This window comes from Leucopleurus acutus (genome assembly GCF_964270905.1).
Source record: "Leucopleurus acutus genome assembly, chromosome: 5".
NCBI lineage: Eukaryota > Metazoa > Chordata > Mammalia > Artiodactyla > Delphinidae > Leucopleurus > Leucopleurus acutus.
The window spans coordinates 139,487,819-139,512,459 of record NC_139147.1 but is presented as its reverse complement, the minus strand read 5'-3'; the positions used below and the strand labels follow the sequence as shown (position 1 = coordinate 139,512,459).

Below are 24,641 nucleotides of genomic sequence, written 5' to 3'. Positions count from 1 at the left end.
AGGATTGACTGAGAAGAGGAGAATGTGTTTTAAATTAAGATTAAAAACACATTTTTATAGAAAAGGAAAGGCAAAAACGAACAATAGAAAAGTATGCTTTATATATGTAGCAGTCGAAAGTAAGACAGAATTTCAAGCAACTGATGGGTAATAAGAAAGTAGAAGCTACTTTGCTTGAAGCTAAAAGATTCTCTTTTGAATGGGCCAAGTTTTGTAGCATTGGAACCATAGAAAATGTAATCTGATCCTATCATGTTACCTGGTCAGTGGACAAAAATATTGATGAAGTCAAAACAATGATAGTGTTGATTATTAGCTTTCAACTTTTAGATTCTTCCTTGAACAAAGCCTAGAAGAATGTGTAGTAGTTAGAGTACTAACTATTTCAGGTAGAAAATGTTGAACATTTAAAAGTGTAAGAGTAGTTGAGAGAATTTGGAAATTGGAAATTGAGGAAGAAAAAATGTACGAAAACGAGTAACTTCAAGCAGGGAATCTGAGATCCTGACTCAAGTTAATGGAACCAGACATAACTATGGAAACATATTATGTACAGTTGTAAAATAATAAGAGAATATTCAACTTAGAAAAATTTGAAAATGTTTGTAGAAGATTGTGGAGAGAAAGACAAAGTGTGATAGTGTATATGTATTAAATTCTCATCTTTATTAGTGTCTAGAGATATATTATGATGTCTGCCATGATGTCAACAGGCAGAAACTTATTAATAATAATAATAAACATTTCATTTCAGGCATTTACCTCTGGGCTGAAGCTCTTTTGTACTATTTGGTTTGTTACCATATGTGCATTATTTGATAGAAAGAAACAAAAATAGAAAAATTATAGCACAATATTTTGAGAGTCTCTCTGGAAGAAGACTTGAAGTGCCCAGGAATTACAAAATGTACTAGTTAGTATTCCAACTAACAAAATAACCTCTTAAATCAGCGGTTCTCAACCTGCTTGCTCCTGGGTATCAAGCTGAGATTTGCAACCTGCTTCAGGCTATGTGAAGAGAGGTTTAAGTGGTTACAGTTTATATTTTACTTTTTACAGTTTATGCAGTTAAGCCACCAATCATCCAGCAACATTGTATTTGTGGTTTTTCAAAAATTTATACAAATGTTTCTGTATGATAGACACCAGAAGTGTTTAAATTACAACCAAATGCAACTATGCCTTTATGGTCAAAAGAAGTCCTTAGGTACTGGGTTACCTTCACTTTTGGTTCAGACAGATTTGATCTGAAGGATTTCTGGAAGGACATGATAGCCTCAGCTTCATTCTTCCTTGACCTTCACAGTTGAGAACACCTTTGCTGACCACTTGTCTATCACTGTATCTGATTCAAGCTTTTAACTACAGTTCAACTTTACAGTGGTTCCTTTAGGTCCTTAAAAAGGTCAGGAAGTGAAAAACAGGCAGAGTCCAGAAAGATGTAGAGAGAAGTGAAACAGTTTAACAACACTCTGGAGATTAAAAATAACCTACAGTGTCATTTATTAACAAGCAAGTCAATGGTTAGAAGTACTTTAAAATATCCCTTGTTTATTTCAAGTTGTTCTGGTTTAGTTTTCTTCATCAGTTCTTTTTTTTTTTTTTTTTAATGTGTATGTGTTTCTGCCCATGGGTTGCCAATTCCCAAGAACCCCAAATTCAGACACAGTTTTTAAGTTGATTTCAGAAGTTTGTTGAGCTCCTACACATGTTTGAGAGTCAGTATGATATGTAGGAAGAACACTGGTTCTTAATAAACCTGGGTTTAAATCTTGGAGCTGCAAATCATTTATCTTGGCTATTCTTCAGTTTTCATTTCTTTAAACAAGGATATTACCATATCTTTTATAGAATTCTTTAGCTAAAAGTTATTTATTGGTGGCAAAGAAGACATTGGTTTCCTGGAAACATCTAGGGAAAACATTTTAATCACAGGAAGTTGAGTCTGTTACCAAGGTTTTGACCAATACTTCTTAGTCATCCCCCATGGAGCCTTTTAAACTTTGAACTAATTTGCCTTGGGTTGGGGCTCTCAATCTATACCTTTAACAAGCTCCCAAATGATTCCTGGTGTACAGCTGAGGTTGAGAATGATTGCTTTAAACACATGGCATGCATTTTAAGAGAGATTATTATTTATTTTTAAACCTGCAGTTTATTTTGAATATTTCCATCAAGACCTCCAAACACAGTTGGCCTTAGATGACAATGCAAATTTTCTATGAAATTGAACTGCATGCTTCAACCAAGAATTATATCTTGGGCCACATTTTTCTCCTTAAAATGATTGACAGCAGCTGGAGTGCCTGCTTTCACATAGCTAATGACTTTCTTCGACAATAAACCTTTCTTGAGCGTTTTCTGTGTTCAGGCACTTGTTTTTCAAAGATGAATAAAACTGACTGTATCTTTCGCAGTTTCGGGAAGGGAGAGCTGTAAGCAGAATATCTGGGTGGTGGAGAGTATATGACATGACATTGGAATGTACAGGGTGTTGTGAAGACTGGGGGGAGGGGTATTTAGCCCCGCCTACCAAGAGACCCCAGGGATTACTCTTGGATAAAGAACATTAGGAGGGGTAGGCAGGAATTACACATGTAATAAGTAATAAAGATTGGATAAAGGAAAGAACCTTACAAAAGAGAAGGAGACAGTAAACCATACCAGGTTATACACGAAGTTGCCAGCAAATCTGTAATACTGGAGGAAATACAAGGAGGCAAGGAGGAATGGAAATGAATCCAGACACGTGGGCCCGGGCTGGTTCGTGGAAGGCAGTGTTTGCCAACGTAAAATGCCCTTCAAGCCTTGCATTCCCAGTTGATGGCTAAGAAAAATAGGCATCTGGGACACCTATGGGGAGGTGGGGGAAATGTGTGTGTAAGTTAGCGAATGAATACTTCAGTGCAAGGAGAAGTCGAATAATTCAAGAAACTATCAAGTCTAGCCCAAACACAGAACGAAAGAAATTGAATCCTGCCAAATTCAAAAGAGTGAGAGATTTTATGTAGGGAATTGGTGGAGAAATACTGGTACATAAATTGGTACATAAATAATATGCATGCATGTGTATACACACACAGACATCTGCACAGACATATATGTGTATTTGCATTTTTGAACAAAACGTAAAGACAAGTAAGGATATTCTTATGTGCCTAATTCCATATGTATGTGTTCACTTGGGATTTTCATGCTAGAAGAGATCATATTAATTACCCATTGAGATGGAATTTGTTTAAAAAGAACCATCCCACACATCATTATACGTTCTCAAAGGCATTAAAGGTTGATGAAACAGAGACAAACAAGCAAAGGAGCAAGAAAAAAAGGCACAGTGAGAAACATGTACCCCCAAATTTATGTTTTTTTTCTAATTTAACCAAACAATTAAAATCAGGATAATTGCTCACATAGCTCATACCAATGTGCCACTGTTTAATTTTTCTATAGATGATAACTTTTCACTTTGTGACATTTCAAAAGGACCTCATCAAAATTTATTTGAGGGCTCACTAGTAAAGATCTGCTTCTTTCAATTTCATGAGCCTCATCTCTATGTACATTTCAATTTCTTAAACATATTTCTTCTTCCCAGACTCTTGGGGATGACAAGACTCTTTGAGGCTACAGTTGATCACGTCAGAGAGAAGGCAGGCAAGGAATGGTCTCAGTGATCCATTGCTGGTTCAAACTTTCCCTTTTAGGCACTAAAACAAGAAAACTGGTTTTGATTTTTCCTTTAATCAAGAAGTCCTAGAATTAGTGCCTGAGTAAAATTTCACAGTGGTTTGTAGATTTTTATATTCCCCATTCCATTTCTTATGGGTTGAATCGTGTCCCCCCAAAAAAGGTATGTTATAGTCCTAACCCCCAATACATCAGAATGTGACCTTACTTGGAAATGGTCGCTTTACAGAGATAATCAAGTTAAAATGAGTTCAGTAGAATGGTCCCTAATCCCATATGACTGGTAGCCTTATAAGAAGTGGAAATTTGGACACAGAGATAGACACACACAGGAAGCTTGCGACATGAAGATGGAGGATTAGAAAGATGTGTCTATAAGCTAAGGGTTGCTAAAGATTGCTGGCAAAAATACCAGAGGCTAGGGATAGGCAGGAAGAATTCTCCTTACAGATTTCAGAGGAAGTAAGTATGGTTTGCAAACATCTTGATTTCGAACTTCTAGCCTCCAAGACTATGAGATAATAAATTTCTGTTGCTTTAAGCCACCAAGTTGGTTAGTAGCCGTAGGAAACTTATACATGGTTCAGATCTTAAAAAGGGGGTATTAAAAGTCCGGTCAACATAGTCCTTTCACCCTGTTATCATTTCAAGCTAGAGCATAATCCATCCAACCATCTGTCCATCCATCCAGCCATCCATCTATCCATCCATCCAACCATCTTTTCATCCATCCATCCTTCCATCCATCTATCCATCCATCCAACCATCTTTTCATCCATCCATCCTTCCATCCATCTATCCATCTATCTAGTAGCACCATGATTTTGAAAGAGAAAGGAATTTAACACAGAAAAATAGAAAGGACATAATTTTAGATTAAGAGAAAATCCTTTCAGTTCAGCCATCAGTGATTTACGTACGAAAGTATTTTGTCCTCACCTTTCTTTTCACCTCAGAATACAGCAGGTTTCAACACCTGGCTCACATTTTGGTGACCTGCTGAGGAACCAGATGTGTTTGTGGACTTCTGGTACAGCTGGTAATAGAATGGATTTCTGGAATTTATCCTCCAGCTCAGTCTACAACGCCATGCTTTCTGGGGCATTTTCTGTAAATGGAATCCCAGCTCTGAAGTTGTTGGATTTAATTACCTAGACATTATTCGGAGACCAAGGCTGACCAACCATTGGGTAACCTGTCTCCTGGCTCAGGCAGGCCCCATAGGCATTCATTGTCTTCCAAAGAGGTTTTGCCATTTAAGTCCACCAGAAACGGGATTCTGATCAAAGCATTTGAGTCAAATTTCATACCTGTAATGCTGATAACAAGGTTTCTAAAGTGTCCAAATTAAGCACTGGTATCTTCTCTACAGAGTGGTGTTAGTGTGATCAGGCAACAGTTATCCCTCTTAAAGAAACTTAATATTCTTTTGGCCAGAGAAAAAAATCTCATTGCAGAAAAAGGGAGCCCATACATAGAATGAAATCACCTTCTTTCCTTCCTTTTTTCCCTCTGACCTTTTCCCCTCTCCTGGTATAGCTTTTCTCATTGATAAAGTGAGATATTTCAGTAAAATTTCAATATATATTGAGTACCCACTGGGTTCCAGGAAAAGGAATGAGAACCACAGGAGGTGAGAAGATGGGTGAAACATAGTGCCTACTCACTGAAAATACCACAAATAGATGATGTCTAAAGGTGAGCCAGGATTAAACTTCCATGACTGAGATATTGTGTCGGTAACGATTCCACATATCCACTTAAAAATCAAGGAACTATACTCAATATCTTGCAATAATCTATAAGGGAAAAGAACCTGAAAAAGAATATATATATATATGTGTTTGTGTGTATATATATATATATATATATATATATATATATATATATATATATATATATGGCATATATGTATATGTGTATGCATATATATCTGGTTTCCTGTCATGGTTAGCTTTTCTAGGTAGGTCCACGCTCAGCATTAGGTACAGAGGAAAACTGTACATTAATGAATTTAAAATAAATGATACAAATGAACTTATTTACAAAACAGAAATAGACCCACGGACATAGAAAACAAATTTACGGTTACCAAAGGGGAAGTGGGGGTGGAGGGATAAACTAGGAGATACACACTACTATATATAAAATAGATAAACAACAAGGACCTACCATATAGCACAGGTAATTACATTCAATATTTTGTAGTGACCTGTTATGAAAAAGAATATGAATATGTACACCTGAAAGTAACACAACATTGTAAATCAAAAATATTTCAATAAAAAAATATTTTTTAATGACAAAAAAAGAAAAAAATACCTTGAGTACAGCTATCTGTGGGCATTCCGTGACAGCACCACAACACATTGGTTAAATGCAATTTGCTGGAGCACATAAATGATTCTAAGAAAAATAATGTCTTAAGATCCCCCTAAGATCATCTATTCTTTACTTTGAACTGTGTTTCACTTTATTAGCCTTCTCATAGAACATTAGGGAAAATAGCCATGGCAGAAAGCTACTGACAGTGAAATGTCTCTTCCATTTAGACATGTCCTGGGTACTTGGAGAGCATCTGAATGGCTTTGCTCATTTAAGTTCAAGCATTGGTTTCCTGAGCAAAATCAGCTTCTCTTGAACTGATCAGAACAGTATGTCTGTTAGCCTTTGTCTAGGAAGAGGCCTGGTGGAAAAATGGTCTGATATTGGCACTAAAGTATAAAGCGAACCAATCAACCATTGCCTCATTACTTAGATGACACTATGTCTATAAATGAATTCATAGATGAATACACGTAAATTCTGCTTGGTGGCTTCCAGTTGTAGATTCTACTCTGAGCTTCTATATTCCGATTGTATCATGGAGTCATTTATCCACATGCTTTTGCTTCTAATAACCTCTCTTCACCCCTCATGCCCAAGGTTCCCTTGTGAAGCCAGGTTTTCTCACTGCTGTTGTTAACACCATTCCAAGACTGATGTTAAGTTTTGTTATTGGGCTTTAATAATATTCAATTTATTTAGCAACTCAACAGTCATGTGTTGAGCCCTGGCCCAAGTGGGAGACACTCTGCTGATTCCTGGGTACAAACAACAAAAGGACTCAGCCCTGCCTTGACTCTTCCCTCTTTTGGGTGAAACAAAAGCAGCTAAGAATTCTAGAAGAAGAGATGAGTTCTGATTGGAGTCCTGAAAAGTAGGTAGGCATTAGCCAGGGAAAGATGGACCAGAAAGCATGGGGAAAGAGTTTTCAAGGCAGAGGAGGAGGAATGTGCAAAAGACTTGAAGGTAAAGGAAAGCTTGGTGCATTGAAAAACCGGCTGTGCCCTTAATATACTTATGTGACTTAGTCATGTTGTATTTCCTACTTAAATGTATCAAATTAGCAAATTTGGGCTTGACCTGATTAATGAGATTGATGGGAAAAGCCTACCTCTAGTTGAATGAATTCCTTTGTTGAAAGCACTCATGCATGTCCTTTGCTACTCGACAAAATCCAAGAAACCATGAAACTTCACGTGTACCTTCTGTTCCACATCCCCCGAGCTCCACTCAGAGCTGCGTCTTGGTCTTGAGTGATTGCTATTCTTGTTAAACTCCCTTCCAACCCGAATCTTGTAGAAGAGAAATGCTGAAAATGTTCTGTATCTTAGTGGGGATGGTGATACCATGGGAGTATGCACATGTTTAAAAAAATCAACTAATACACTTCAGATGTATGCACTTTTTTGGTATGTAAGTTATATGCCCATTTTAAAAAGTTTTTTTTTTAAAGGACAAAAGTTGCAATTTTTTCAAACGGACAAATTTGTTGGAGTGCAATTATTGGAATTTTTAAATTCGTGTTTTCTAAGGTGTGGTTATGTCATATAAACACCAGTTTTACTAGTTCATAGTTGATGGAATAAATTACTCAGTGTCACTTGTTATTTCATGGTCACAGACATCCACGACAGTGGATATCACAGAGCTTTATCGTGGTACTGGATGGAGGTAGGGGTGGGTGCCGAGTGGGAAGCTGTGGGTATTAGTTGACTCTGCCACTTACTGCTTCTGCGATAGGCAAAGGGGGAGTGAGACCTCCTCAGAAAGTTGTTAGGATAGAAATAATACTCACAAACACAGTAAGTGCCCTTAAGGTAACCTTTAGCATTATTGTTACTGGACATTGTTCCCTAGAAATACCAGCCCGAAGAGACAACCTTTATATTTCTGGACTTCTAACTTCCTGGCATTTAAGTTCTTATTCTTTGATTTGAAAGCCACAGTACTAATGGGAACAGAAAGAGGAGAGGTCTCTTGGAGCAGGAAGTGTAAACTCAGGGTTAAGCCTCGTCCTCTCTGAAAACACAGCAGCATCCTAAGAAAGGGAATATAGGGAAAGAACTGTGGCTGACTTCCCTGGGAAGAACTGTGGCACTGGTTACTCATTTACAAATCAATTTAGCAGAAAGCCCTGAGGGGAGTTGAGGAAAAAGCTAGACCCGGGAGAGAAATGCAAAGACCCTTAAACTTGAAATGAAGGAAAACTTATTCATTAGGCTTTAAATAAGGCCATAGACTGAGTTTGAAATTGAATTTTACTCTGTAGTTTGGGTAAGCATATCAATAGCTAGTGTATCATTCTTCACTTTTGTTTGTTGGTTTGGGGAGGGGTGGATAATGTATTTAGAAAATTTTAGCTTTCAAAATTTCCCACTTTAGAAATTAAATAAATGTCTTAAAATGCCATGTAGCTTTCACCATTTCTTTTCGTTTTTAATTCAGGGCTGCATGGGTTCAGTGAAATGTCTGGCTCTGATTTCTGTGTATTGCATGTTTAGTTTAGTGACTTTCGTTTTGTACGAAGGCATTACATCTTATTCGTATTCATATAACGATTTTATTTTACCAGATGACTATTTTTTAAACTCTGCATTGAACAAAGATGCTAAATTTAAAAGCAAAGAAAACAGCAAAAGCTTTGGTTATATTATTTTAGAAATTATTTAAAGCAGATATTTTTATTGTGAGACATCTCCGCGAATTTAATATTTGATGTGCACTGTGAATGTCCAGGCTGTGGTACCTAGATTTCCTACAACTTATTTGATCCAAGAATCCCTTTTCTCTTTCCTACACACATTGGCATTTCTTCAGACTGGTTCTGTAGACAAATTCCTAATGATGATATGCATACACACAATAAGGTGTGATTATTTTAACAGATCAGACCTGTTGGTTCATGGGGAGAAAACCAACATACATGACTTTGTTTTTGAACAAAATGTTTGATTATAATGGTAAATAATGGTGTGTTTGGACAAAATGATCCAAGTGGCTGTGTGTGTTTCCCCTGAGTGACAGTAGATGCTACTTTTAGTTATATACTATGTGGTATCATTTAATTAACTATTTAACAACAGAACTGGTTATTATTTAGATTTTGCCCTTTTATAATTCCTTGTTGTAAGTGGTTTTACATATATTTATAGATATATATATTACAGAGGTGATTATGACTTACTTTCATTAATAAAGGCATTAAACTTTTGTCATTCTGTTGTACTAGGTTTCTAAAATAATAAAATATAATTACTTTTGGTGGTATAACTATGTTTGTGGAAGCCATCATTAAAATATAATTCGGTTGTGCTGTTTTAAAAGTATACTGGGAAATAAAATGGTCTCTGAATTAGAATACATTACCTAGCATTTGGAAATTTGATTTTATAGCAACAGTGATCAGAACAACATTCAATTCAAAAAAAAGAATTAAATCTAGAGAATATGACACATTTGTATGAAGTGTCTACTTCCAAAATACCTCCTACTCTTTTCCGGATCGAATGTGGTCACTGCAAGTGTCCAGTGTTAATGAAAGACAAAATAATATGTTACTTGCAAAATATGATAAAAACTCAACAGTGTGTATTTTCAGAGAGCCCTTAGTATAAATCTGTAATTCATTTTTATTTCAAAGTTTCATTATAAGGGAGCTTCAGTGTTCCTAAATGGAATATAGGCATAATTCACCTGATCCCTAATAGAAATGGACCCCGTTTGTGCAGACAGAACAGATACAACAGAACATGATGAGACAGCTACCTCTACATCAGTACCTCTTTCAGCTTTTAATTTTTCTCTGGCTGTTGGCTGAAAGCGAAGTTATGCCCCGGTGTTCTCTGTGCTGTCACAGAAGCATTGTGATGGCATTTTTAGAGTCGTATAAGAGTGATCCTGGGAAGCAGAAAGTGGGCTCTCAAAGCCTCCCAGATTCACTCATCTGTGTGGTCAAGGGGTTTCTCAAGTTCTATGCATTGTCCATTTTGGTTCTGAGGAAATAGGGGTGAGGTGAGGTTGATGGAAGTTTGACTTACCTGGGGTGGGGGACTTGGCAGTGTATATAGAGAAAAATTCTGTACCACGCCCTTTGAACTTTCACACTATTCCTCTAGAGCAGGTTCAAGCTAAGATAAAGAAACTGTAATTTTATGTTAATTTTTAACGCTTGGATTAAGATGCTGAACTGAATTTAGGAATGCACTTAGATTATGTATTAAGATTTGAAAAAGTTATAAAATTTACTGGAAACAATTCAAATATCCATCAACTAACAAATGGATAAACACATTGGGGTATATCCGTATGAAGGAATACTACTCGGCAATAAAAAGGAATTAGCTACTGATAGATACAACAACATGGATGAATCTTAAAAGCATCATACTGAATGAAAGACGCCAGACACAAAAGAGCACATACTGTACAATTCCATGTGTATGAACTTTGAGAAGATGGAAAAATATCGTGACAGAAAGCAGACCAGTGCTTTCAGAGGCTGGGTGGAGGCAGGAATGGACCACAGAGGGCAGGATGGAACTTTCTGGGTAATGGAAATATTCTATATGATAATTATTAAGGCTGTATCTATTTGTCAAATCTCATCAAATCGTACACTTAAGATTGGTGAATTTTATTGTACATCCATTACACTTAAATAAAACTGGTTAAAAAGAAAATATGGTAGAATTGGAGGGGGAGGGAGTGGATCCTAGAATGTGTTAATTCCTGGAAGTGACCAGAAAAAATCATGGGGCTGTTGAGCTTCATCCAGAATCTGGGATTAACATGAGAAAAAATTTAAAGTGATGATGGAAGATAAAAATGAGAACCCATGAGTTCTTCCTGATCATAACTGTTTAATATATAAACCACCCAGCCCAGTACTTAGCACACGGAGGCACTTAATAAATGCTGAGTGCTATTAGTTCTCTTGTTGATGTTGTTGCTGTTATTACTTAGAACAGTGCACTAAGAGTGTCTAGACAACCTTTTAGGAGTTGTGAATGTAGACAGAACCTTGCTCCTAACCAGTGAAGAGGGCTTATGAGTTAGCTGGTTCTGATGATTTGGAATACACAAAAGGAGGTGGAATGTATCAATGACTGGTTTAGGCTAATTACTGAACTATTATGTATCCCAGAAGCTGAATATTAGAGCATCGTTTCACAGACACGTTCTTAGCTTTTGTGTGTATGTCAAATCTTTTCTGAGCTAGCTCAGCCCATTGGGAAGACTCTCATAAGAAGTTTATATCTGATGAGAGTTAAGAGTTCCAAAGTCTACAAGCATTCAACAAAAACGATGGCTGTATGTACAACATTGGGATGATTTTGAAATGTTTTTTGGCCATGTGAGAAATGGAAGGTGTGCCAACAAAGACCACAGGAGTGTGAGGCACCTGTTAACCTTGATCATCACGTGGGATGTGCAAAAGGGAAAATGTAATGGACAACATTTATTGACTCATTTTTATTTATTTATTTATTAGGTTTAATAAATTAATTAATTTTGGGGCTGCATTGGGTCTTCGTTGCTGCGCGCGGGCTTTCTCTAGTTGCGGCGAGCGGGGGCTACTCTTCCTTGCGGTGCGCGGGCTTCTCATTGCGCTGGCTTCTCTTGTTGCAGAGCACGGGCTCTAGGCACGTGGGCTCAGTAGTTGTGGCTCACGGGCTCCAGAGCGCAGGCTCAGTAGTTGTGGCGCACGGGCCCAGTTGCTCCACGGCATGTGGGATCCTCCTGGACCTGGGCTCAAACCTGTGTCCCCTGCATTGGCAGGCAGATTCTTAGCCACTGTGCCACCAGGGAAGCCCCTTGACTCTTTTTTTAAATTAATTTTTATTGGAGTATAGTTGCTTCGCAATGTTGTGTTAGTTTCTACTCTACGGCAAAGTGAATCAGCTATATGTATACATATATCCCCTCTTTTTTGGATTTCCTTCCCCTTTAGGTCACCACAGAGCATTGAGTAGAGTTCTTGTGCGATACAGTCTGTTCTCATTAGCTGTCTATTTTATACATAGCATCAATAGTGTATATATGTCAATCCCAATCTCCCAATTGCTACCATCCCCCCTTCCCCCTTGGTATCCATACATTTGTTCTCTACCTCTGTGTCTCTACTTCTGCTTTGCAAATAAGATCATCTATACCATTTGAGAGTCCACATATATGTGTTAATATACGATATTTGTTCTTCCCTTTCTGACTTAACTTCACTCTGTATGACCATCTCTAGGTCCAGCCACGTCTCAACAAATGACCCAATTTTGTTACTTTTCATGGCTGAGTAGTATTCCATTGTATATATACACCACATCTTTATCCATTCCTCTGTTGATGGACATTTAGGTTGCTTCCATGTTCTAGCTATTGTAAATAGTGCTGCAATGAACATTGGGCTGCATGTGTCTTTTTGAATTATCGTTTACTCTGGGTATATGCCCAGTAGTGGGATTGCTGGGTCATATGGTAGTTCTATTTTTGGTTTTCTAAGGAACCTGCATACTGTTCTCCATAGTGGCTGTATCAATTTACATTCACATCAACAGTGTATGCGGGTTCCCTGTTCTCCACACCCTCTCCAGCATTTAGTGTTTGTAGATTTTTTGATGATGGCCATGCTGACTGGTGTGAAGTGATACCTCACTGTAGTTTTGATTGGCATTTCTCCAATAATTAGTGATGTTGAGCATCTTTTCATGTGTTTGTTGGCCATCTGTATGTCTTTGGAGAAATGTCTATTTAGGTCTTCTGCCCATTTTTGGATTGGGTTGTTTGGTTTTTTGATATTGAGTCGCATGAGCTGTTTGTATATTTTGGAGATTAATCTTTTATCAGTTGCTTCGTTTGAAAATATTTTCCCCCATTCTGAGGGTTGTCTTTTATCCTTGTTTATGGTTTCCTTTGCTGTGCAAAAGCTTTTAAGTTTAATTAGGTCCCATTTGTTTATTTTTGTTTTTATTTCCATTTCTGTAGGAGGTGGGTCTAAAAGGATCTTGCTGTGATTTATGTCATAGAGTGCTCTGCCTATGTTTTCCTCTAAGAGTTTTAGAGTGTCTGGACTTATATTTAGGTCTTTAATCCATTTTGAGTTTATTTTCGTGTATGGTGTTAGGGAGTGTTCTAATTTCATTCTTTTACATGTAGCTGTCCAGTTTTCCCAGCACCACTTATTGACTTCTTAATGTGCCCGGCACTGTACTGTACTCAGTAATTTCAAGAATCATTATGTTTAAACTTCATCACAACCTTAAGAGATAGATGCAGATGAGCAAAGAGGTAGCACAAGTATTAAGAAGCAGATCAAAATTTGTATCTGACGCTAACAGTTGAGAATCACTGATGTGGACCCTGGGACAAATCTTGATGAGGAGACATGAAATTTTATCAGAGCTATGTTGCTGACATTATGTTTTGGGTGTCCCTTGTCCTGTCCTGGGAATGGGATGAAGAGAAGTAACTGACATCTGGCCCAAACTCTCTGAACCTCAAGCAGTAAGTCCATAGGATAGCAGTATGTATTAGGTGATCAGTAAATGATTGTTGAAAGAATCCATAGCTCCATGTCTGAATACTTAGAAAGCAGGATTTGTGTACAGGTAACCCTTGCTTTTCCAAAATTCTCTTTCTGTCACCTCGCTTTGACCAAAGATCTGTATTAGTACCTGTTTCTGCTAACCAAAGGAAATCCAAAGAGGTTTTTCATTTTTACACAAAAAGGCAAACAGTGAAAGTGATGTTCAGCCTTTGTTTTGCAGCAGCTCTTACAGAGGCAGCATGAACCCTGACCAGCAAGGCTGGCATCTCTAAGCTCCATCCCCTCCCCAGGCAACTACACTCAGCATCCAGCCTCCATGACTTTGAACTGTGTCTGTGCGCATCTGTGCTTTATCTAGGTTTACACTGTGCAGCCGTTAGCAAGATGTGCCCTAAGGTAGTGGCTTCTACTTTCAGATAGCAGGGGAAATCTATACCACACTCTTAAGGCAGAAAGATACCAAACATAGCATAAGGTTAATTATCCATAATGGGACTTAAGTTATTTTCATAGCTGCTCATCTGACTAAGTCTATTTTGAAGTCCGTTTGGGGCAATGGCATAGACTAACTTCTGTGTAAGGTTTCTGGCATTCACAATAACTTGAGTTTGGATAAACCTTTAATTATATTTGAGGATTATCAAACTGAGGCAATTGTTGATCCTAAATGAGAAGAACGGTTTAGCATGCAGACTCTAATGGGTACATTTATCATTTCCTTATCGTACTGCGCTGCGGGCTTGTTGTCTATTTTTCAAGAAAGTAGAAATGCCATTTCTTAGAATAAAAATGTTCTTTATAATGTAAGCAGTAGATTGAAGCTGTACAGATTGGTTCTTTAATGAAATAGGCAACATTCCAATGGAACGGACAAGCTTTATTTCTATTTGTTGTGTTTTTTTTCTCATTACAGATGGACCCGATTCAGAAAGCTGTAATAAATCATACTTTCGGGGTCCCTCTCCCTCATCGAAGAAAGCAAATCATATCATGCAACATTTGCCAGCTGAGATTTAATTCTGATGTAAGTTTATCACTTAGTATTCACTGAAAAAAAATGTATTCTGCTGTTCTAATCTTGCAGAAGAGATTTCTTAAAAAATTTTCTCCAATAACTGAGCATGTCAAAATGCAAAGGTAACATTTTAACTCCTTATGTGTTTTTAAGTTTGGACTTTATTATATGATGTTTGGTTGTTTTCTATAAAAAACATCACACCTAAACAAACTGGTATACTTGCACTTTAATGGTATTTTTTAGTCTCTTGGGAATGCTAAATTTAGGTAACACACTTTGCCTTTGGGGAATGGTAACAATTTAGGACTAACCAGGCTTTCAGTAAATCACACCTCTGAAATAAGGTAGGTCCCAGATTATATTTCAAAGCCAAGGTTTTGGCTTTGTAAATTCTCTTCGCCTGCCCTGACGGTCCCTAATTGCAGATCTCTGGTGTCTTTAATTGTATTTGTGTTAGAGACGTCCAGTCACTGACCTAGAAGTATAAGCATTTTAACAGGGGGTTCTGAAGACCTCAAAGGCCCCCAGCCCCTAATGAGTAAAAGTTAAGTGGAGAACATGACAGGAGCAAGACAGTGTAGACCTGACACTTTCCAAGTTATTCACAGAGAGGGATCCTCATCTTTTATACCTTTTCTAAGGGACAGTGTGGACTCTGGGTTCATCACAGAAGCTAATTTTGCTTGTGGTCAATATGAAGAAAACTGCCGCCCATCCCCATCCTACTTTGGAATGTAGTCGGTCCTGAGATACAGAAAAGAAAAGGGACGTTGGTTTGGAAGGAATAAAAATTGAACATCTTGTTGACACTCTTGGTAAACAGAGGACCCCATCTATCAAAGTGGCCTTTCCAGGGTGCCATGTTATTGCCCTAAACGGATATGCTGTATGGAGATAACCAAACAGCTCTGGATTCTGGAGAATGTTAGGCCTTCCAGTATTTAATCACCCTAGGCAAGTGTGTCCCTTAGCTGATCTGATGATAAGGGTTTCATATGAGATAATCAGGCACAGGGAATAGATGTGGCATAAATAAAGTGGCTTTTCCCTTCCATGAGAGCATTTCATTTGTATAAGGATTGCTACTGTCTTATGAACTCATACCTACTAGTATAATCATCAGGTAATTTTATAGCATTCCTTCCGTTGGTTTAAAAAGAGGGATAGATTGCCTGCATAGCACTTGAATGGCATTTGCTGCTGTAAAAAAAACACACTAAACATACAGCATTTTATTTGAAGTGTTGTCTTTTTGTTTTGTTTTGTTGTTTGTTTTTGAATACTGAGCACCTTGATTCGATTTGAATTTTAAGAAAATTACTATAGTTTAATTTATTAAAAAATATTTCACGGGCTTCCCTGGTGGCGCAGTGGTTGAGAGTCCGCCTGCCGATGCAGGGGACACGGGTTCGTGCCCCGGTCCGGGAAGATCCCACATGCCGCGGAGCGGCTGGGCCCGTGAGCCATGGCCGCTGAGCCTGCGCGTCCGGAGCCTGTGCTCCGCAACGGGAGAGGCCACAACAGTGAGAGGCCCGCGTACCGCGAAAAAAAAAAAAAAAAAATTTCAAGTGATGAATGTTATATAATAACCTCTTCCAGCTGGTGTAAAAAAAAAACAAAACAGTTTTCCTGACTTGCAAATAAGAGTTCTGAACTCAACAGTTGCAATTTTGATCATTTTTAAATACTCAGCAAACAATCATATAGTTCCATAATTGTTAAGTGTGTCCTTCTTTATTCCTTTTCTTCTTAAATCATATTGATATTTCACTTTGGTATTGATCAGATAATGTTGCAAAAGTCTCTGAGGAGCCCTGTTTCCCGCTCCTTACGTCTAATAGGGACTGTTTCAAATATCAACCCTTCTGCCAACAATTTCACTGCTAATGTTTTTCTCTGTAAACTTCCTGTAAACTGGAAGCCAGAAAGAGACTTCAAGCTCGTTGAACCCACTCTCCCACTAAATGTAAGAAAACCATTTGCTATATCTAGACTAGGTCTTTGCGTTGATTATCCCCAGTGATGGGTAACTCACCACTTCAAGACACAATTGGTCTTTTATTTTTGGCTGGTGTTTCTACTAATCCTGTAGATGGATATCAAAGTCATATTTAAAACTTTAGAAATACAGTCAGGTATGCTTTAGGAAACATACTATGTTTCCATATATGATTATTAACATAAAGAACATAATGTAAAATAAAGATTTGCATATTTCTTTTCTAAAATGTAATCTTATTTTATTTCTTAGTAAGAGATTAAAAATGTATTTGTATCCATTTGCTAATGAATTTTCAAAGTGATATAGGAATCAATATGTATTTATTAGGGAAATTGCTTCTCATTCTTAGAACTTTGTTCTCAGGTTTCTCTAAAAGGAAAATGGCCAAGGTATTTGGAGAATGGACAAGAATCAGTCTCGGTCATAATTAAACAATTGCAGACTTGACCACTCATTAGATGGTTACTGTGTTAATCTTTTATTGTTGCTGTAACAGATTACCACAAATTTGGTGGTTTAAGACAACACAGCTCTATTAGTTTATAGTTCTGGAGGTGAGAAGTCAGAAATGGGTCTTACATGGCTGAAAGCAAGGTGTTAGCAGGGTGATGTTCCTTCAGGGGCTCTGGGGGAGATTTCAGTTCCTTGCCTTTTTTTTTTTTTTTTAATATTTTTTATTTATTTGGCTGTGCTGTGTCTTAGTTGCGGCACGCGGGATCTTTAGTTGCGGCATGCGAGATCTTAGTTCCCTGACCAGGGATCAAACCCGGGCCCCCTGCATTGGCAGTGTGGAGTCTTAACCACTGGACCACCAGGGAACTCCCCTTGCCTTTCTTTTCTAGCTTCTAGAAGCTGCCCTCTTGGCTCGCGACCCCCTCCCATCCTCAAGGCAAAGAGGCCAGTTGAGTTCTTTGCATGTGGAATTACTCTCTCTCTCTTTTGCTTCCCTCTTCCACATTGAAGGACCTTTGTGATCACCATGGACCCACCTGGATAATCCAGCATAACTTTTCTATTTTAAATTTAGCTGTTCAGCAACTACTTTCATCTGCTAATTTAATCTCCTTTGTCACGCCACGTAATGTAACATATCCATCGATTCCAGGGATTAGGACTTAAACATCATTATCCTGCTTACCATAGGTACTCACGTGGATGTCTGACTTACATTTGAACTGAATTTCATGACCACCTGAATTTATCAGATAATTACCCAGTCCAAATCTTCGGTCTGTATAAACTGGACACATGAATTCAGTGCCCTTTTCCTTTCCTTGAACCTTGAATATAAATTCACTATGCAGTGCAAGTTTTTTAAATTGCAGGGTTTTTTTAATAGGAAGACCCAATGTTATTGAGTTTATAAATGACATAGCAACATATTAACTGTGATTTACAAACAAAATATAATTATTGCAAAATTGAAATACAGGAGTAGAAACTCCTTTAGAGACTTTAAATATCTCCGTAGCATTATTATGTCAATAAAGGGGAACTAATGTGCTGAAAATTTAAGATTTGTTTATTTATTGACTGGTCATATCTATATATACTAATTTCACGAACTATTTAGTACTGAATGCCAAGATCAATTGGATTTATCATTCATTCATTCATATATAAAAAAAGAAAATGCATACATATGTATGTGTATATATGTATACATACATATGTATGTGTATATATACGTATATATATATATTTATATAGATGTATAGATATAGATATCGAGCATTGTATTCCCAAAAAGCTTTAAATCCCAATACAACTGTCTGTTTGCTCTTTCCAGGTAAATCTGGAATTTATCTTGCTATTTCCATTCTTAAACCTGGAATCTGGAAAAGTAACACTGTAATTCACTTGTATGCTTGGTTGAATCCTCTATCACGTAGGAAAGTATTTTTGCCTTGTGAACCTTTTTACATTTCAAAGCTTCTTCCCCTTCCAATGAAAATAATAGCTTCTAGTTCTTTTCATCTCTGCATCATGAAAATTCAATTTCCTTTCCCTCTAAGCTTTTATTTATTTTTTTAACCCTTCGTATTATAAAGTCTGTAGTTTGGTGGTATGCCATACCCGTTTCCTGTACAGTACTTTTTCCATTTTTAGCCCTGCAGATATCTTTCTAAGTGGCACATTATATTGTATGCACTTTAAATCAGATTGCCTTCTCCTGGTGCAGGCTTTTTCTTTGGGAAAAAAAAAAAATTCTTTTTGACATTTATATGAAACACACATGAGGTTATGCAGAAAGCTTCCAATTAAAGAATGAAAGGTTGTAATTTGTCCAATTATTTTATCAGCATCTTAAGATCAGCATAAATTACCATTGGCCTGGACCAGTTAGTAAGTGTGCCTTTGAAAGACAACTTACAGCAAGGCCAGCACATATGTAAAATTATTGAGGTAGAAAATGATTAATTACTCAATGACTGTTTATAGAATGAGAAATAAGATCTCAGGCCCCAAAATTGAGGGATCATAAAATTGTGGTATCTGATCATCACTCTGGTTAATATCCCCAAAAGAACATTTCATGATATGTTAAAGATGGAAGGAAACTTTTGCTAATTTCACAGTGGAAACTGAAGTGTAGAGAGAGTGTAGGAGGCTTATACCAGGCCACCTAGCCAGAGGCTAGCCACACAGGGTCGGAGTCCACTTCCAGGCTGTTTCTGCTTCACCTGGTCCAGGTAGGGCAGCAAGTCCATCCAGAGATCCAGCAGCTGCGACAACAATGGCATGGATGGCATCCTGTGTGTTTCCTGCCCAGTCCAGCTGCCCCAAAGAGAAAGCCTGAGGGCTCCTTCCCCCATGGAACTAACCCAGGGCAGTCAGAGCTGCTGTGGAGGTCACCCTCACTGCGGGCTAGGCTGACACAATGACTGACAAGTCCTCCCAAACGGCATCACTCCTGTTCACTCACACAGTTCAGTCATAAACATGGTGAAAATTTAAAGATAAATGCAAACTACTGAACTATAATACAGTAACAACAAGTCCTTTATCACTCAGAATGGCCAACCATTAATTATTTCAGGTGACTGTTATGAACCAGAGAAAAGCAACCTCATTAGAAGATAACATTAGGGCTTCCCTGGTGGCGCAGTGGTTAAGAATCCACCTGCCAATGCAGGGGACACGGGTTCGAGCCCTCTTCTGGGAAGATCCCACATGCCGCGGAGCAACTAAGCCCATGCGCCACAGCTACTGAGCCTGCGCTCTATAGCCCGCGAGGCACAACTACTGAGCCCACGTGCCACAACTACTGAAGCCCACACTCCTAGAGCCCGCACTCCGCAACAAGAGAAGCCACTGCAATGAGAAGCCCGCGCACCACAATGAAGAGTAGCCCCGGCTCGCCGCAACTAGAGAAAGCGTGCACGCAGCAACGAAGACCAAACACAGACAAAAATAAATAAATAAAATAAGTAAATTTATGAAAAAACAAAAAGAGAGAAAGAAGATAACATTACTTACAGATCTCAGACCCCTCCAAAGGGAATCCTTGGGACCATCACCAATATAATTGATATTTACATTTTCCAGTGGTATTATAAAATAGAAATCATTATTGTTCTGCACTTTAGAAACCAGATATGTAGTGAAATGAAGCAATAAATCTGAATTTAATTCATATCTCTGTCAAAACTTCCATTACCAAATGTGGCAATATAATGATGAAGATGCTAATAGGAATATTTCTTCCTACCAAATGACCAAACTTAGATAATTACACTTTCGTTAACATCATATCTTAAGACACATTTTTTTTTTTTTTTTTTGCGGTACGCGGGCCTCTCACTGTTGTGGCCTCTCCCGTTGCGGAGCACAGGCTCCAGACGCGCAGGCTCAGCGGCCATGGCTCACGGGCCCAGCCGCTCCGCGGCATGTGGGATCTTCCCGGACCGGGGCACAAACCCGTGTCCCCTGCATCGGCAGGCGGACTCTCAACCACTGCGCCACCAGGGAAGCCCCCGTGCTTAAGTTTCTTAAAGGAAAAAGGATGGTTGCATCTACTATCCTATTATGGTTTTCAAACTGCACGTTTTATCCCAAATTAAAAATTATATTTTGAAGATCTCAGTTGCGCTTTTCTAAGTATTTCTGGCCTCTTTCTGGCCGTGTCTTCAGTCTGAGACACGCCCAGGAAAGTTCATAGATATTATTTTTGTCTCATTCAGATTTTAGCATTTTATTGCATATCCTAGGAGGAAGGTTAATACAGATCTATGCATGGGGGATACACATCAAACCCCAGACCTGAAAACAGCATCAGGGAAGCCCAGTGCAATGGTAGGAAAAACAACCGATCAGGAATTTGACATCCTGTCGTCTACATTTGTCTTCTCTTAATTGGCTGTGTGTCCTTGGGCTCTTCATTGAACTTACAGGTTCCAGAATCATCTCATTTAAAATAACTAGCCATTCCTTACAGCCACGTTGTAAGGATTATAAACTACAACATGTAAACAATTGGATTATAAATTCTATAGTGAATGAAACAGAAAGGTCATTTTTACTTTGTGAGCTAAAAATGAAGTTACAGTTGTTTCATTCTTCAAATGTTAAATTACTTCTTAAGAAATACAGAAGTTTGAAAATATCTCTCTTTTTAAAAAAAAAGTACTTATAGGGATCTATAAGTTGAAAGCATCTTTGTGCATCTTAGTGTATCTTTGTGTTAAGATCTGAGGTGCCCACTCCTGGTAAATCTTTACCTTTTACCTTTTAAAAACAGCAGGAACCACTTGCCCTGGCAAAGCTGCATTTATTAAAAACTCTCAGCCTCTTTAAGTCTATTGCTGCTGCTGCTAAGTCCCAAAGGAACTTCAGAGAAACCCAGTTATAAATTAAATTTTCAGGCAGCTTTGAAACAGCTCTTTCATAAGACTGTGTCCCTTCCATGTCTCCAGGACTCACAGAGCTATTTAGAGCATTGGCCTGAGCATCATGGCTTTCCCACTGGGTGCTTTTTCTTCTTCAAAAACAGTTCTAGGACAGGGCCATTCAGCTTCCCTGCCAAAGGAGATATATCTGGGACCTGATGAGCTTGAGTTGGGCTGCCAGGTCGTCCCTGTGTGAGGAGTTGGGTCTGGAGCACGTCCTCTGAGTGTGCGTTTGGGCCATTTCATCCCTCAGTTTCACTGGCTTCTACTTCTTGAATAGAGCCCGAGGCTCTGTCAGAAATTCTCAGAAAGCAAAACTTGAACAGAAAGACCAAACAAGAGATACTGAGTCTGGCTGTTCGAGATTTCAGGAGAAAATGAGCCGTTAAGAGCACAGAAATCTATTGAAGCAGTGTGTTTCTTTGGCAGGCTTTTGAAAATAAAACTTCAATATTGGGTCATTTCGGGACTCTGAATTGACTTTGATATTCCAGAGTTTCATCTGTGGATGGAATGAAGGGTATGGGACTGAGAAAAAAGAGAAATCATTATAAAAGGGTCCATATTTCTCTGGACTTCTTTTCTTGATAAACAAGGAAAAACAAATTAATAAAACTCACTTTTCTATCAAATTCTCCTAGACATGGAAAATTTGACTTTGAAAGTTTAGGAGGAGAAAGTTGATTTTAGCTATGACAAGTAGATGTGTACAATAACCTCCAATAATCAGAGAGGTACTTGTATTTCTGTGGAATGCTGTGAGCCCCTCAGAGAATTGTTATAAGTTAGGACTTAGAGAAGTATAAGAAATCATTCTGTCCATTTTATAGATTGTACAGTTGGAAAAACCAAAGGCCAGAATATTGAGTTGACTTTTTCAAGGTCTCTAAGCTGTTGAAACAGATAAGAGGACTGAAAACCAGGCTCCTAAGTCCCAACTTAGTGTTTTTACTTAACGTATCACATGACCTTCCCTAAGGGAAATTAATTCCCAGACTTGCATTGGTATCAGCTGACAGTTTTCAGCTAGGACAGCTGGTCACTGAAGTTCTACACACGATGTAGACGTTAAGGTCGATACCAGTACTAAACTCCTTGCTAGATTGCCAGTAGTATAGATCGCTAGAACCTAGAAACATATTTCAAAATTGAGAACGCCTCAAAGGCAGCGCTCTTGTAGTAAGTTTTGAAGGGGGCGGGGCAGGGGGGGCAGTAGACAATCTCCGCCAAGTCTGTTTCATCAAATGCCACCTATTGAATGCAGAATTTGAGAAGAGGGTTAAGCATGTGCAAAGCATCAAAGGACAGAATGTGATGGGGAGGGTATGATTCCAATTAAATCAACTAAAATCGTCCACGTGTCCCCAAAGATGAGACAAGAAACCTATTAATGTTAGGAAGGCTCTACAAGTCTTAGGTATCACTCAGTAAATGTTGAATAAATAAATGGATGAAGTGCTTAAGACCAGACACATTTTTTTTTTATCACCTTAACAAGAAAACGAAGGTAGAAACGGGATTCTCTAAGATGGTCTAAGTTGCAGCTTCATTAAGAGCATTTAGAATAACTTCTACATTTTGAAAAAAATGAAATTTTAGGTTGCCTTTTCGCCAGTGCCTGATCCCTCTACAAAGCAGGATTCGTATCCTAAGCAACTACTTCCCTAAAACCTGAGAAATGGAAATGCACATGACTTGAAGAGGAAATGAATAAGTGGAAATAGATTTGAGCACAGCCTTAGAAGCTGGTTCTTGTGATTTGGAAAGCTTGCCTTGTAGCAACCTCTGAATTTCAGGTTATTTGCAAAAAAAATCAGTATAGTCCAAATTCCCCCATTTTAACTTTATGATTATACCCTGAAGATTTTGGAGCACCCCAGCCGCTTCATCACTTTGTGACTGATGAAGTCTTTATTAGCCATGGAATAAAAACCTTGATGTAGCCCAGTTGCCCATAAATCGCTTGACGTACATATCTCATATAAATGTCATCATTTGTTTTGTATCTCTTTCTGCAACCATATACATTTCTCAAAGTATTAATAGGCACTAATGAGCTTATAGAAACTAAAAGTAGCAACTGCATTGATCATCACCACTAATAGAAAGTCTCAAAAATCAAATTTGTTCATCCCTTTCCATTCATTGTAGTCACTGTTTGTCAGGCCCCTTGCCCTTTTTATTACATTTCACTATAATTTATTTCAGCATTTCATAAATCACCACTTTCGCCATAGCCCTGGAAATTTAGGACAGTAGAGGGGCAGAGGAGCAAAGGAATTGGAGAGAAAGGTAATTCCTATGACTTTGTTCTTAAGTCATTTTGGGTTTTACGATCTTTATATCCTTTCTTTCCTTTTACAGTTATTTGTTGTTATCTCTTCTGCTGAGTCCTATTCTCTGTATTAATTAGCTAGAGTAATTGTGATGAAATATACTTTCTTGAGCATCCCCATGGCCACAGATCTCTCTATAGGTGAAATGAACCTACCCATTCATTTTACCTTCTTCCCACTACGTTTCTTAGGATGACTCGTTGAGGAATGGCTATTTGGTTTTATCATGGATTTAAGAAGAATGACATTGTACCAGGCGTGCTATAAATTGCACACTACATTTGGGTTGCATTACTAGAGTATGACGTTAAAGCCAGAACTTGAAAAGATGGGTACATTTATTCATAGTCTATGGATCTCTGCATAATCTAGCTACTGTACTATTTTAGAACACTGTACTTACATCCTGCATCCTGGCCCGTATTCACCTTTTTCAAGCCTGCCAAACCTCATTTTCAATGCAAAACACTGCCTCTGGGATCCATTGTCTCCCTCCAAATCTATGTTTTGATGTAAATTGAATCTGAAAGTGGTAAAGGTTGCAGTCCTTTGGGGAACCCATTCCTTGTGCGGAGGGAGCTGTGGAGGGCTGTGAAAGTTTAATTTTCTGTGTCCACGTGTGATTCACAGGCATACTTTGAGAGGCGGAGACATAAAGAATCACACACATAACATTGAAAGCATGCGGTTTACTTTTTATTGGGTCTACGTGTACTTTTAAATTCTGTACCTAGAAGTATCTGAAGAGGGATGCATGGCAAATTTATTCTTATCAGGTTTATTGGGATATCAGGTCCGTTCATGCAACTTTAAGCCTTCTCTTAGATTCCTATATAATAAG

The 24,641-nt window shown here is 38.2% G+C and overlaps 1 protein-coding gene across 2 annotated transcripts in view; it reads left to right on the top strand.

The window, feature by feature from the left end:
- The window catches only part of ZNF385D (zinc finger protein 385D), a gene marked incomplete at its 5' end in the record, with an annotated part of 940,271 nt that overhangs the window by 788,083 nt on the left and 127,547 nt on the right, over positions 1-24,641 (top strand). For both annotated transcript variants that reach the window (XM_082840504.1, XM_082840505.1), the window contains one exon: positions 14,469-14,579. In XM_082840504.1, the coding sequence (XP_082696630.1) occupies positions 14,469-14,579 (111 nt within the window). The remainder of the gene's footprint in view (positions 1-14,468; positions 14,580-24,641) is intronic.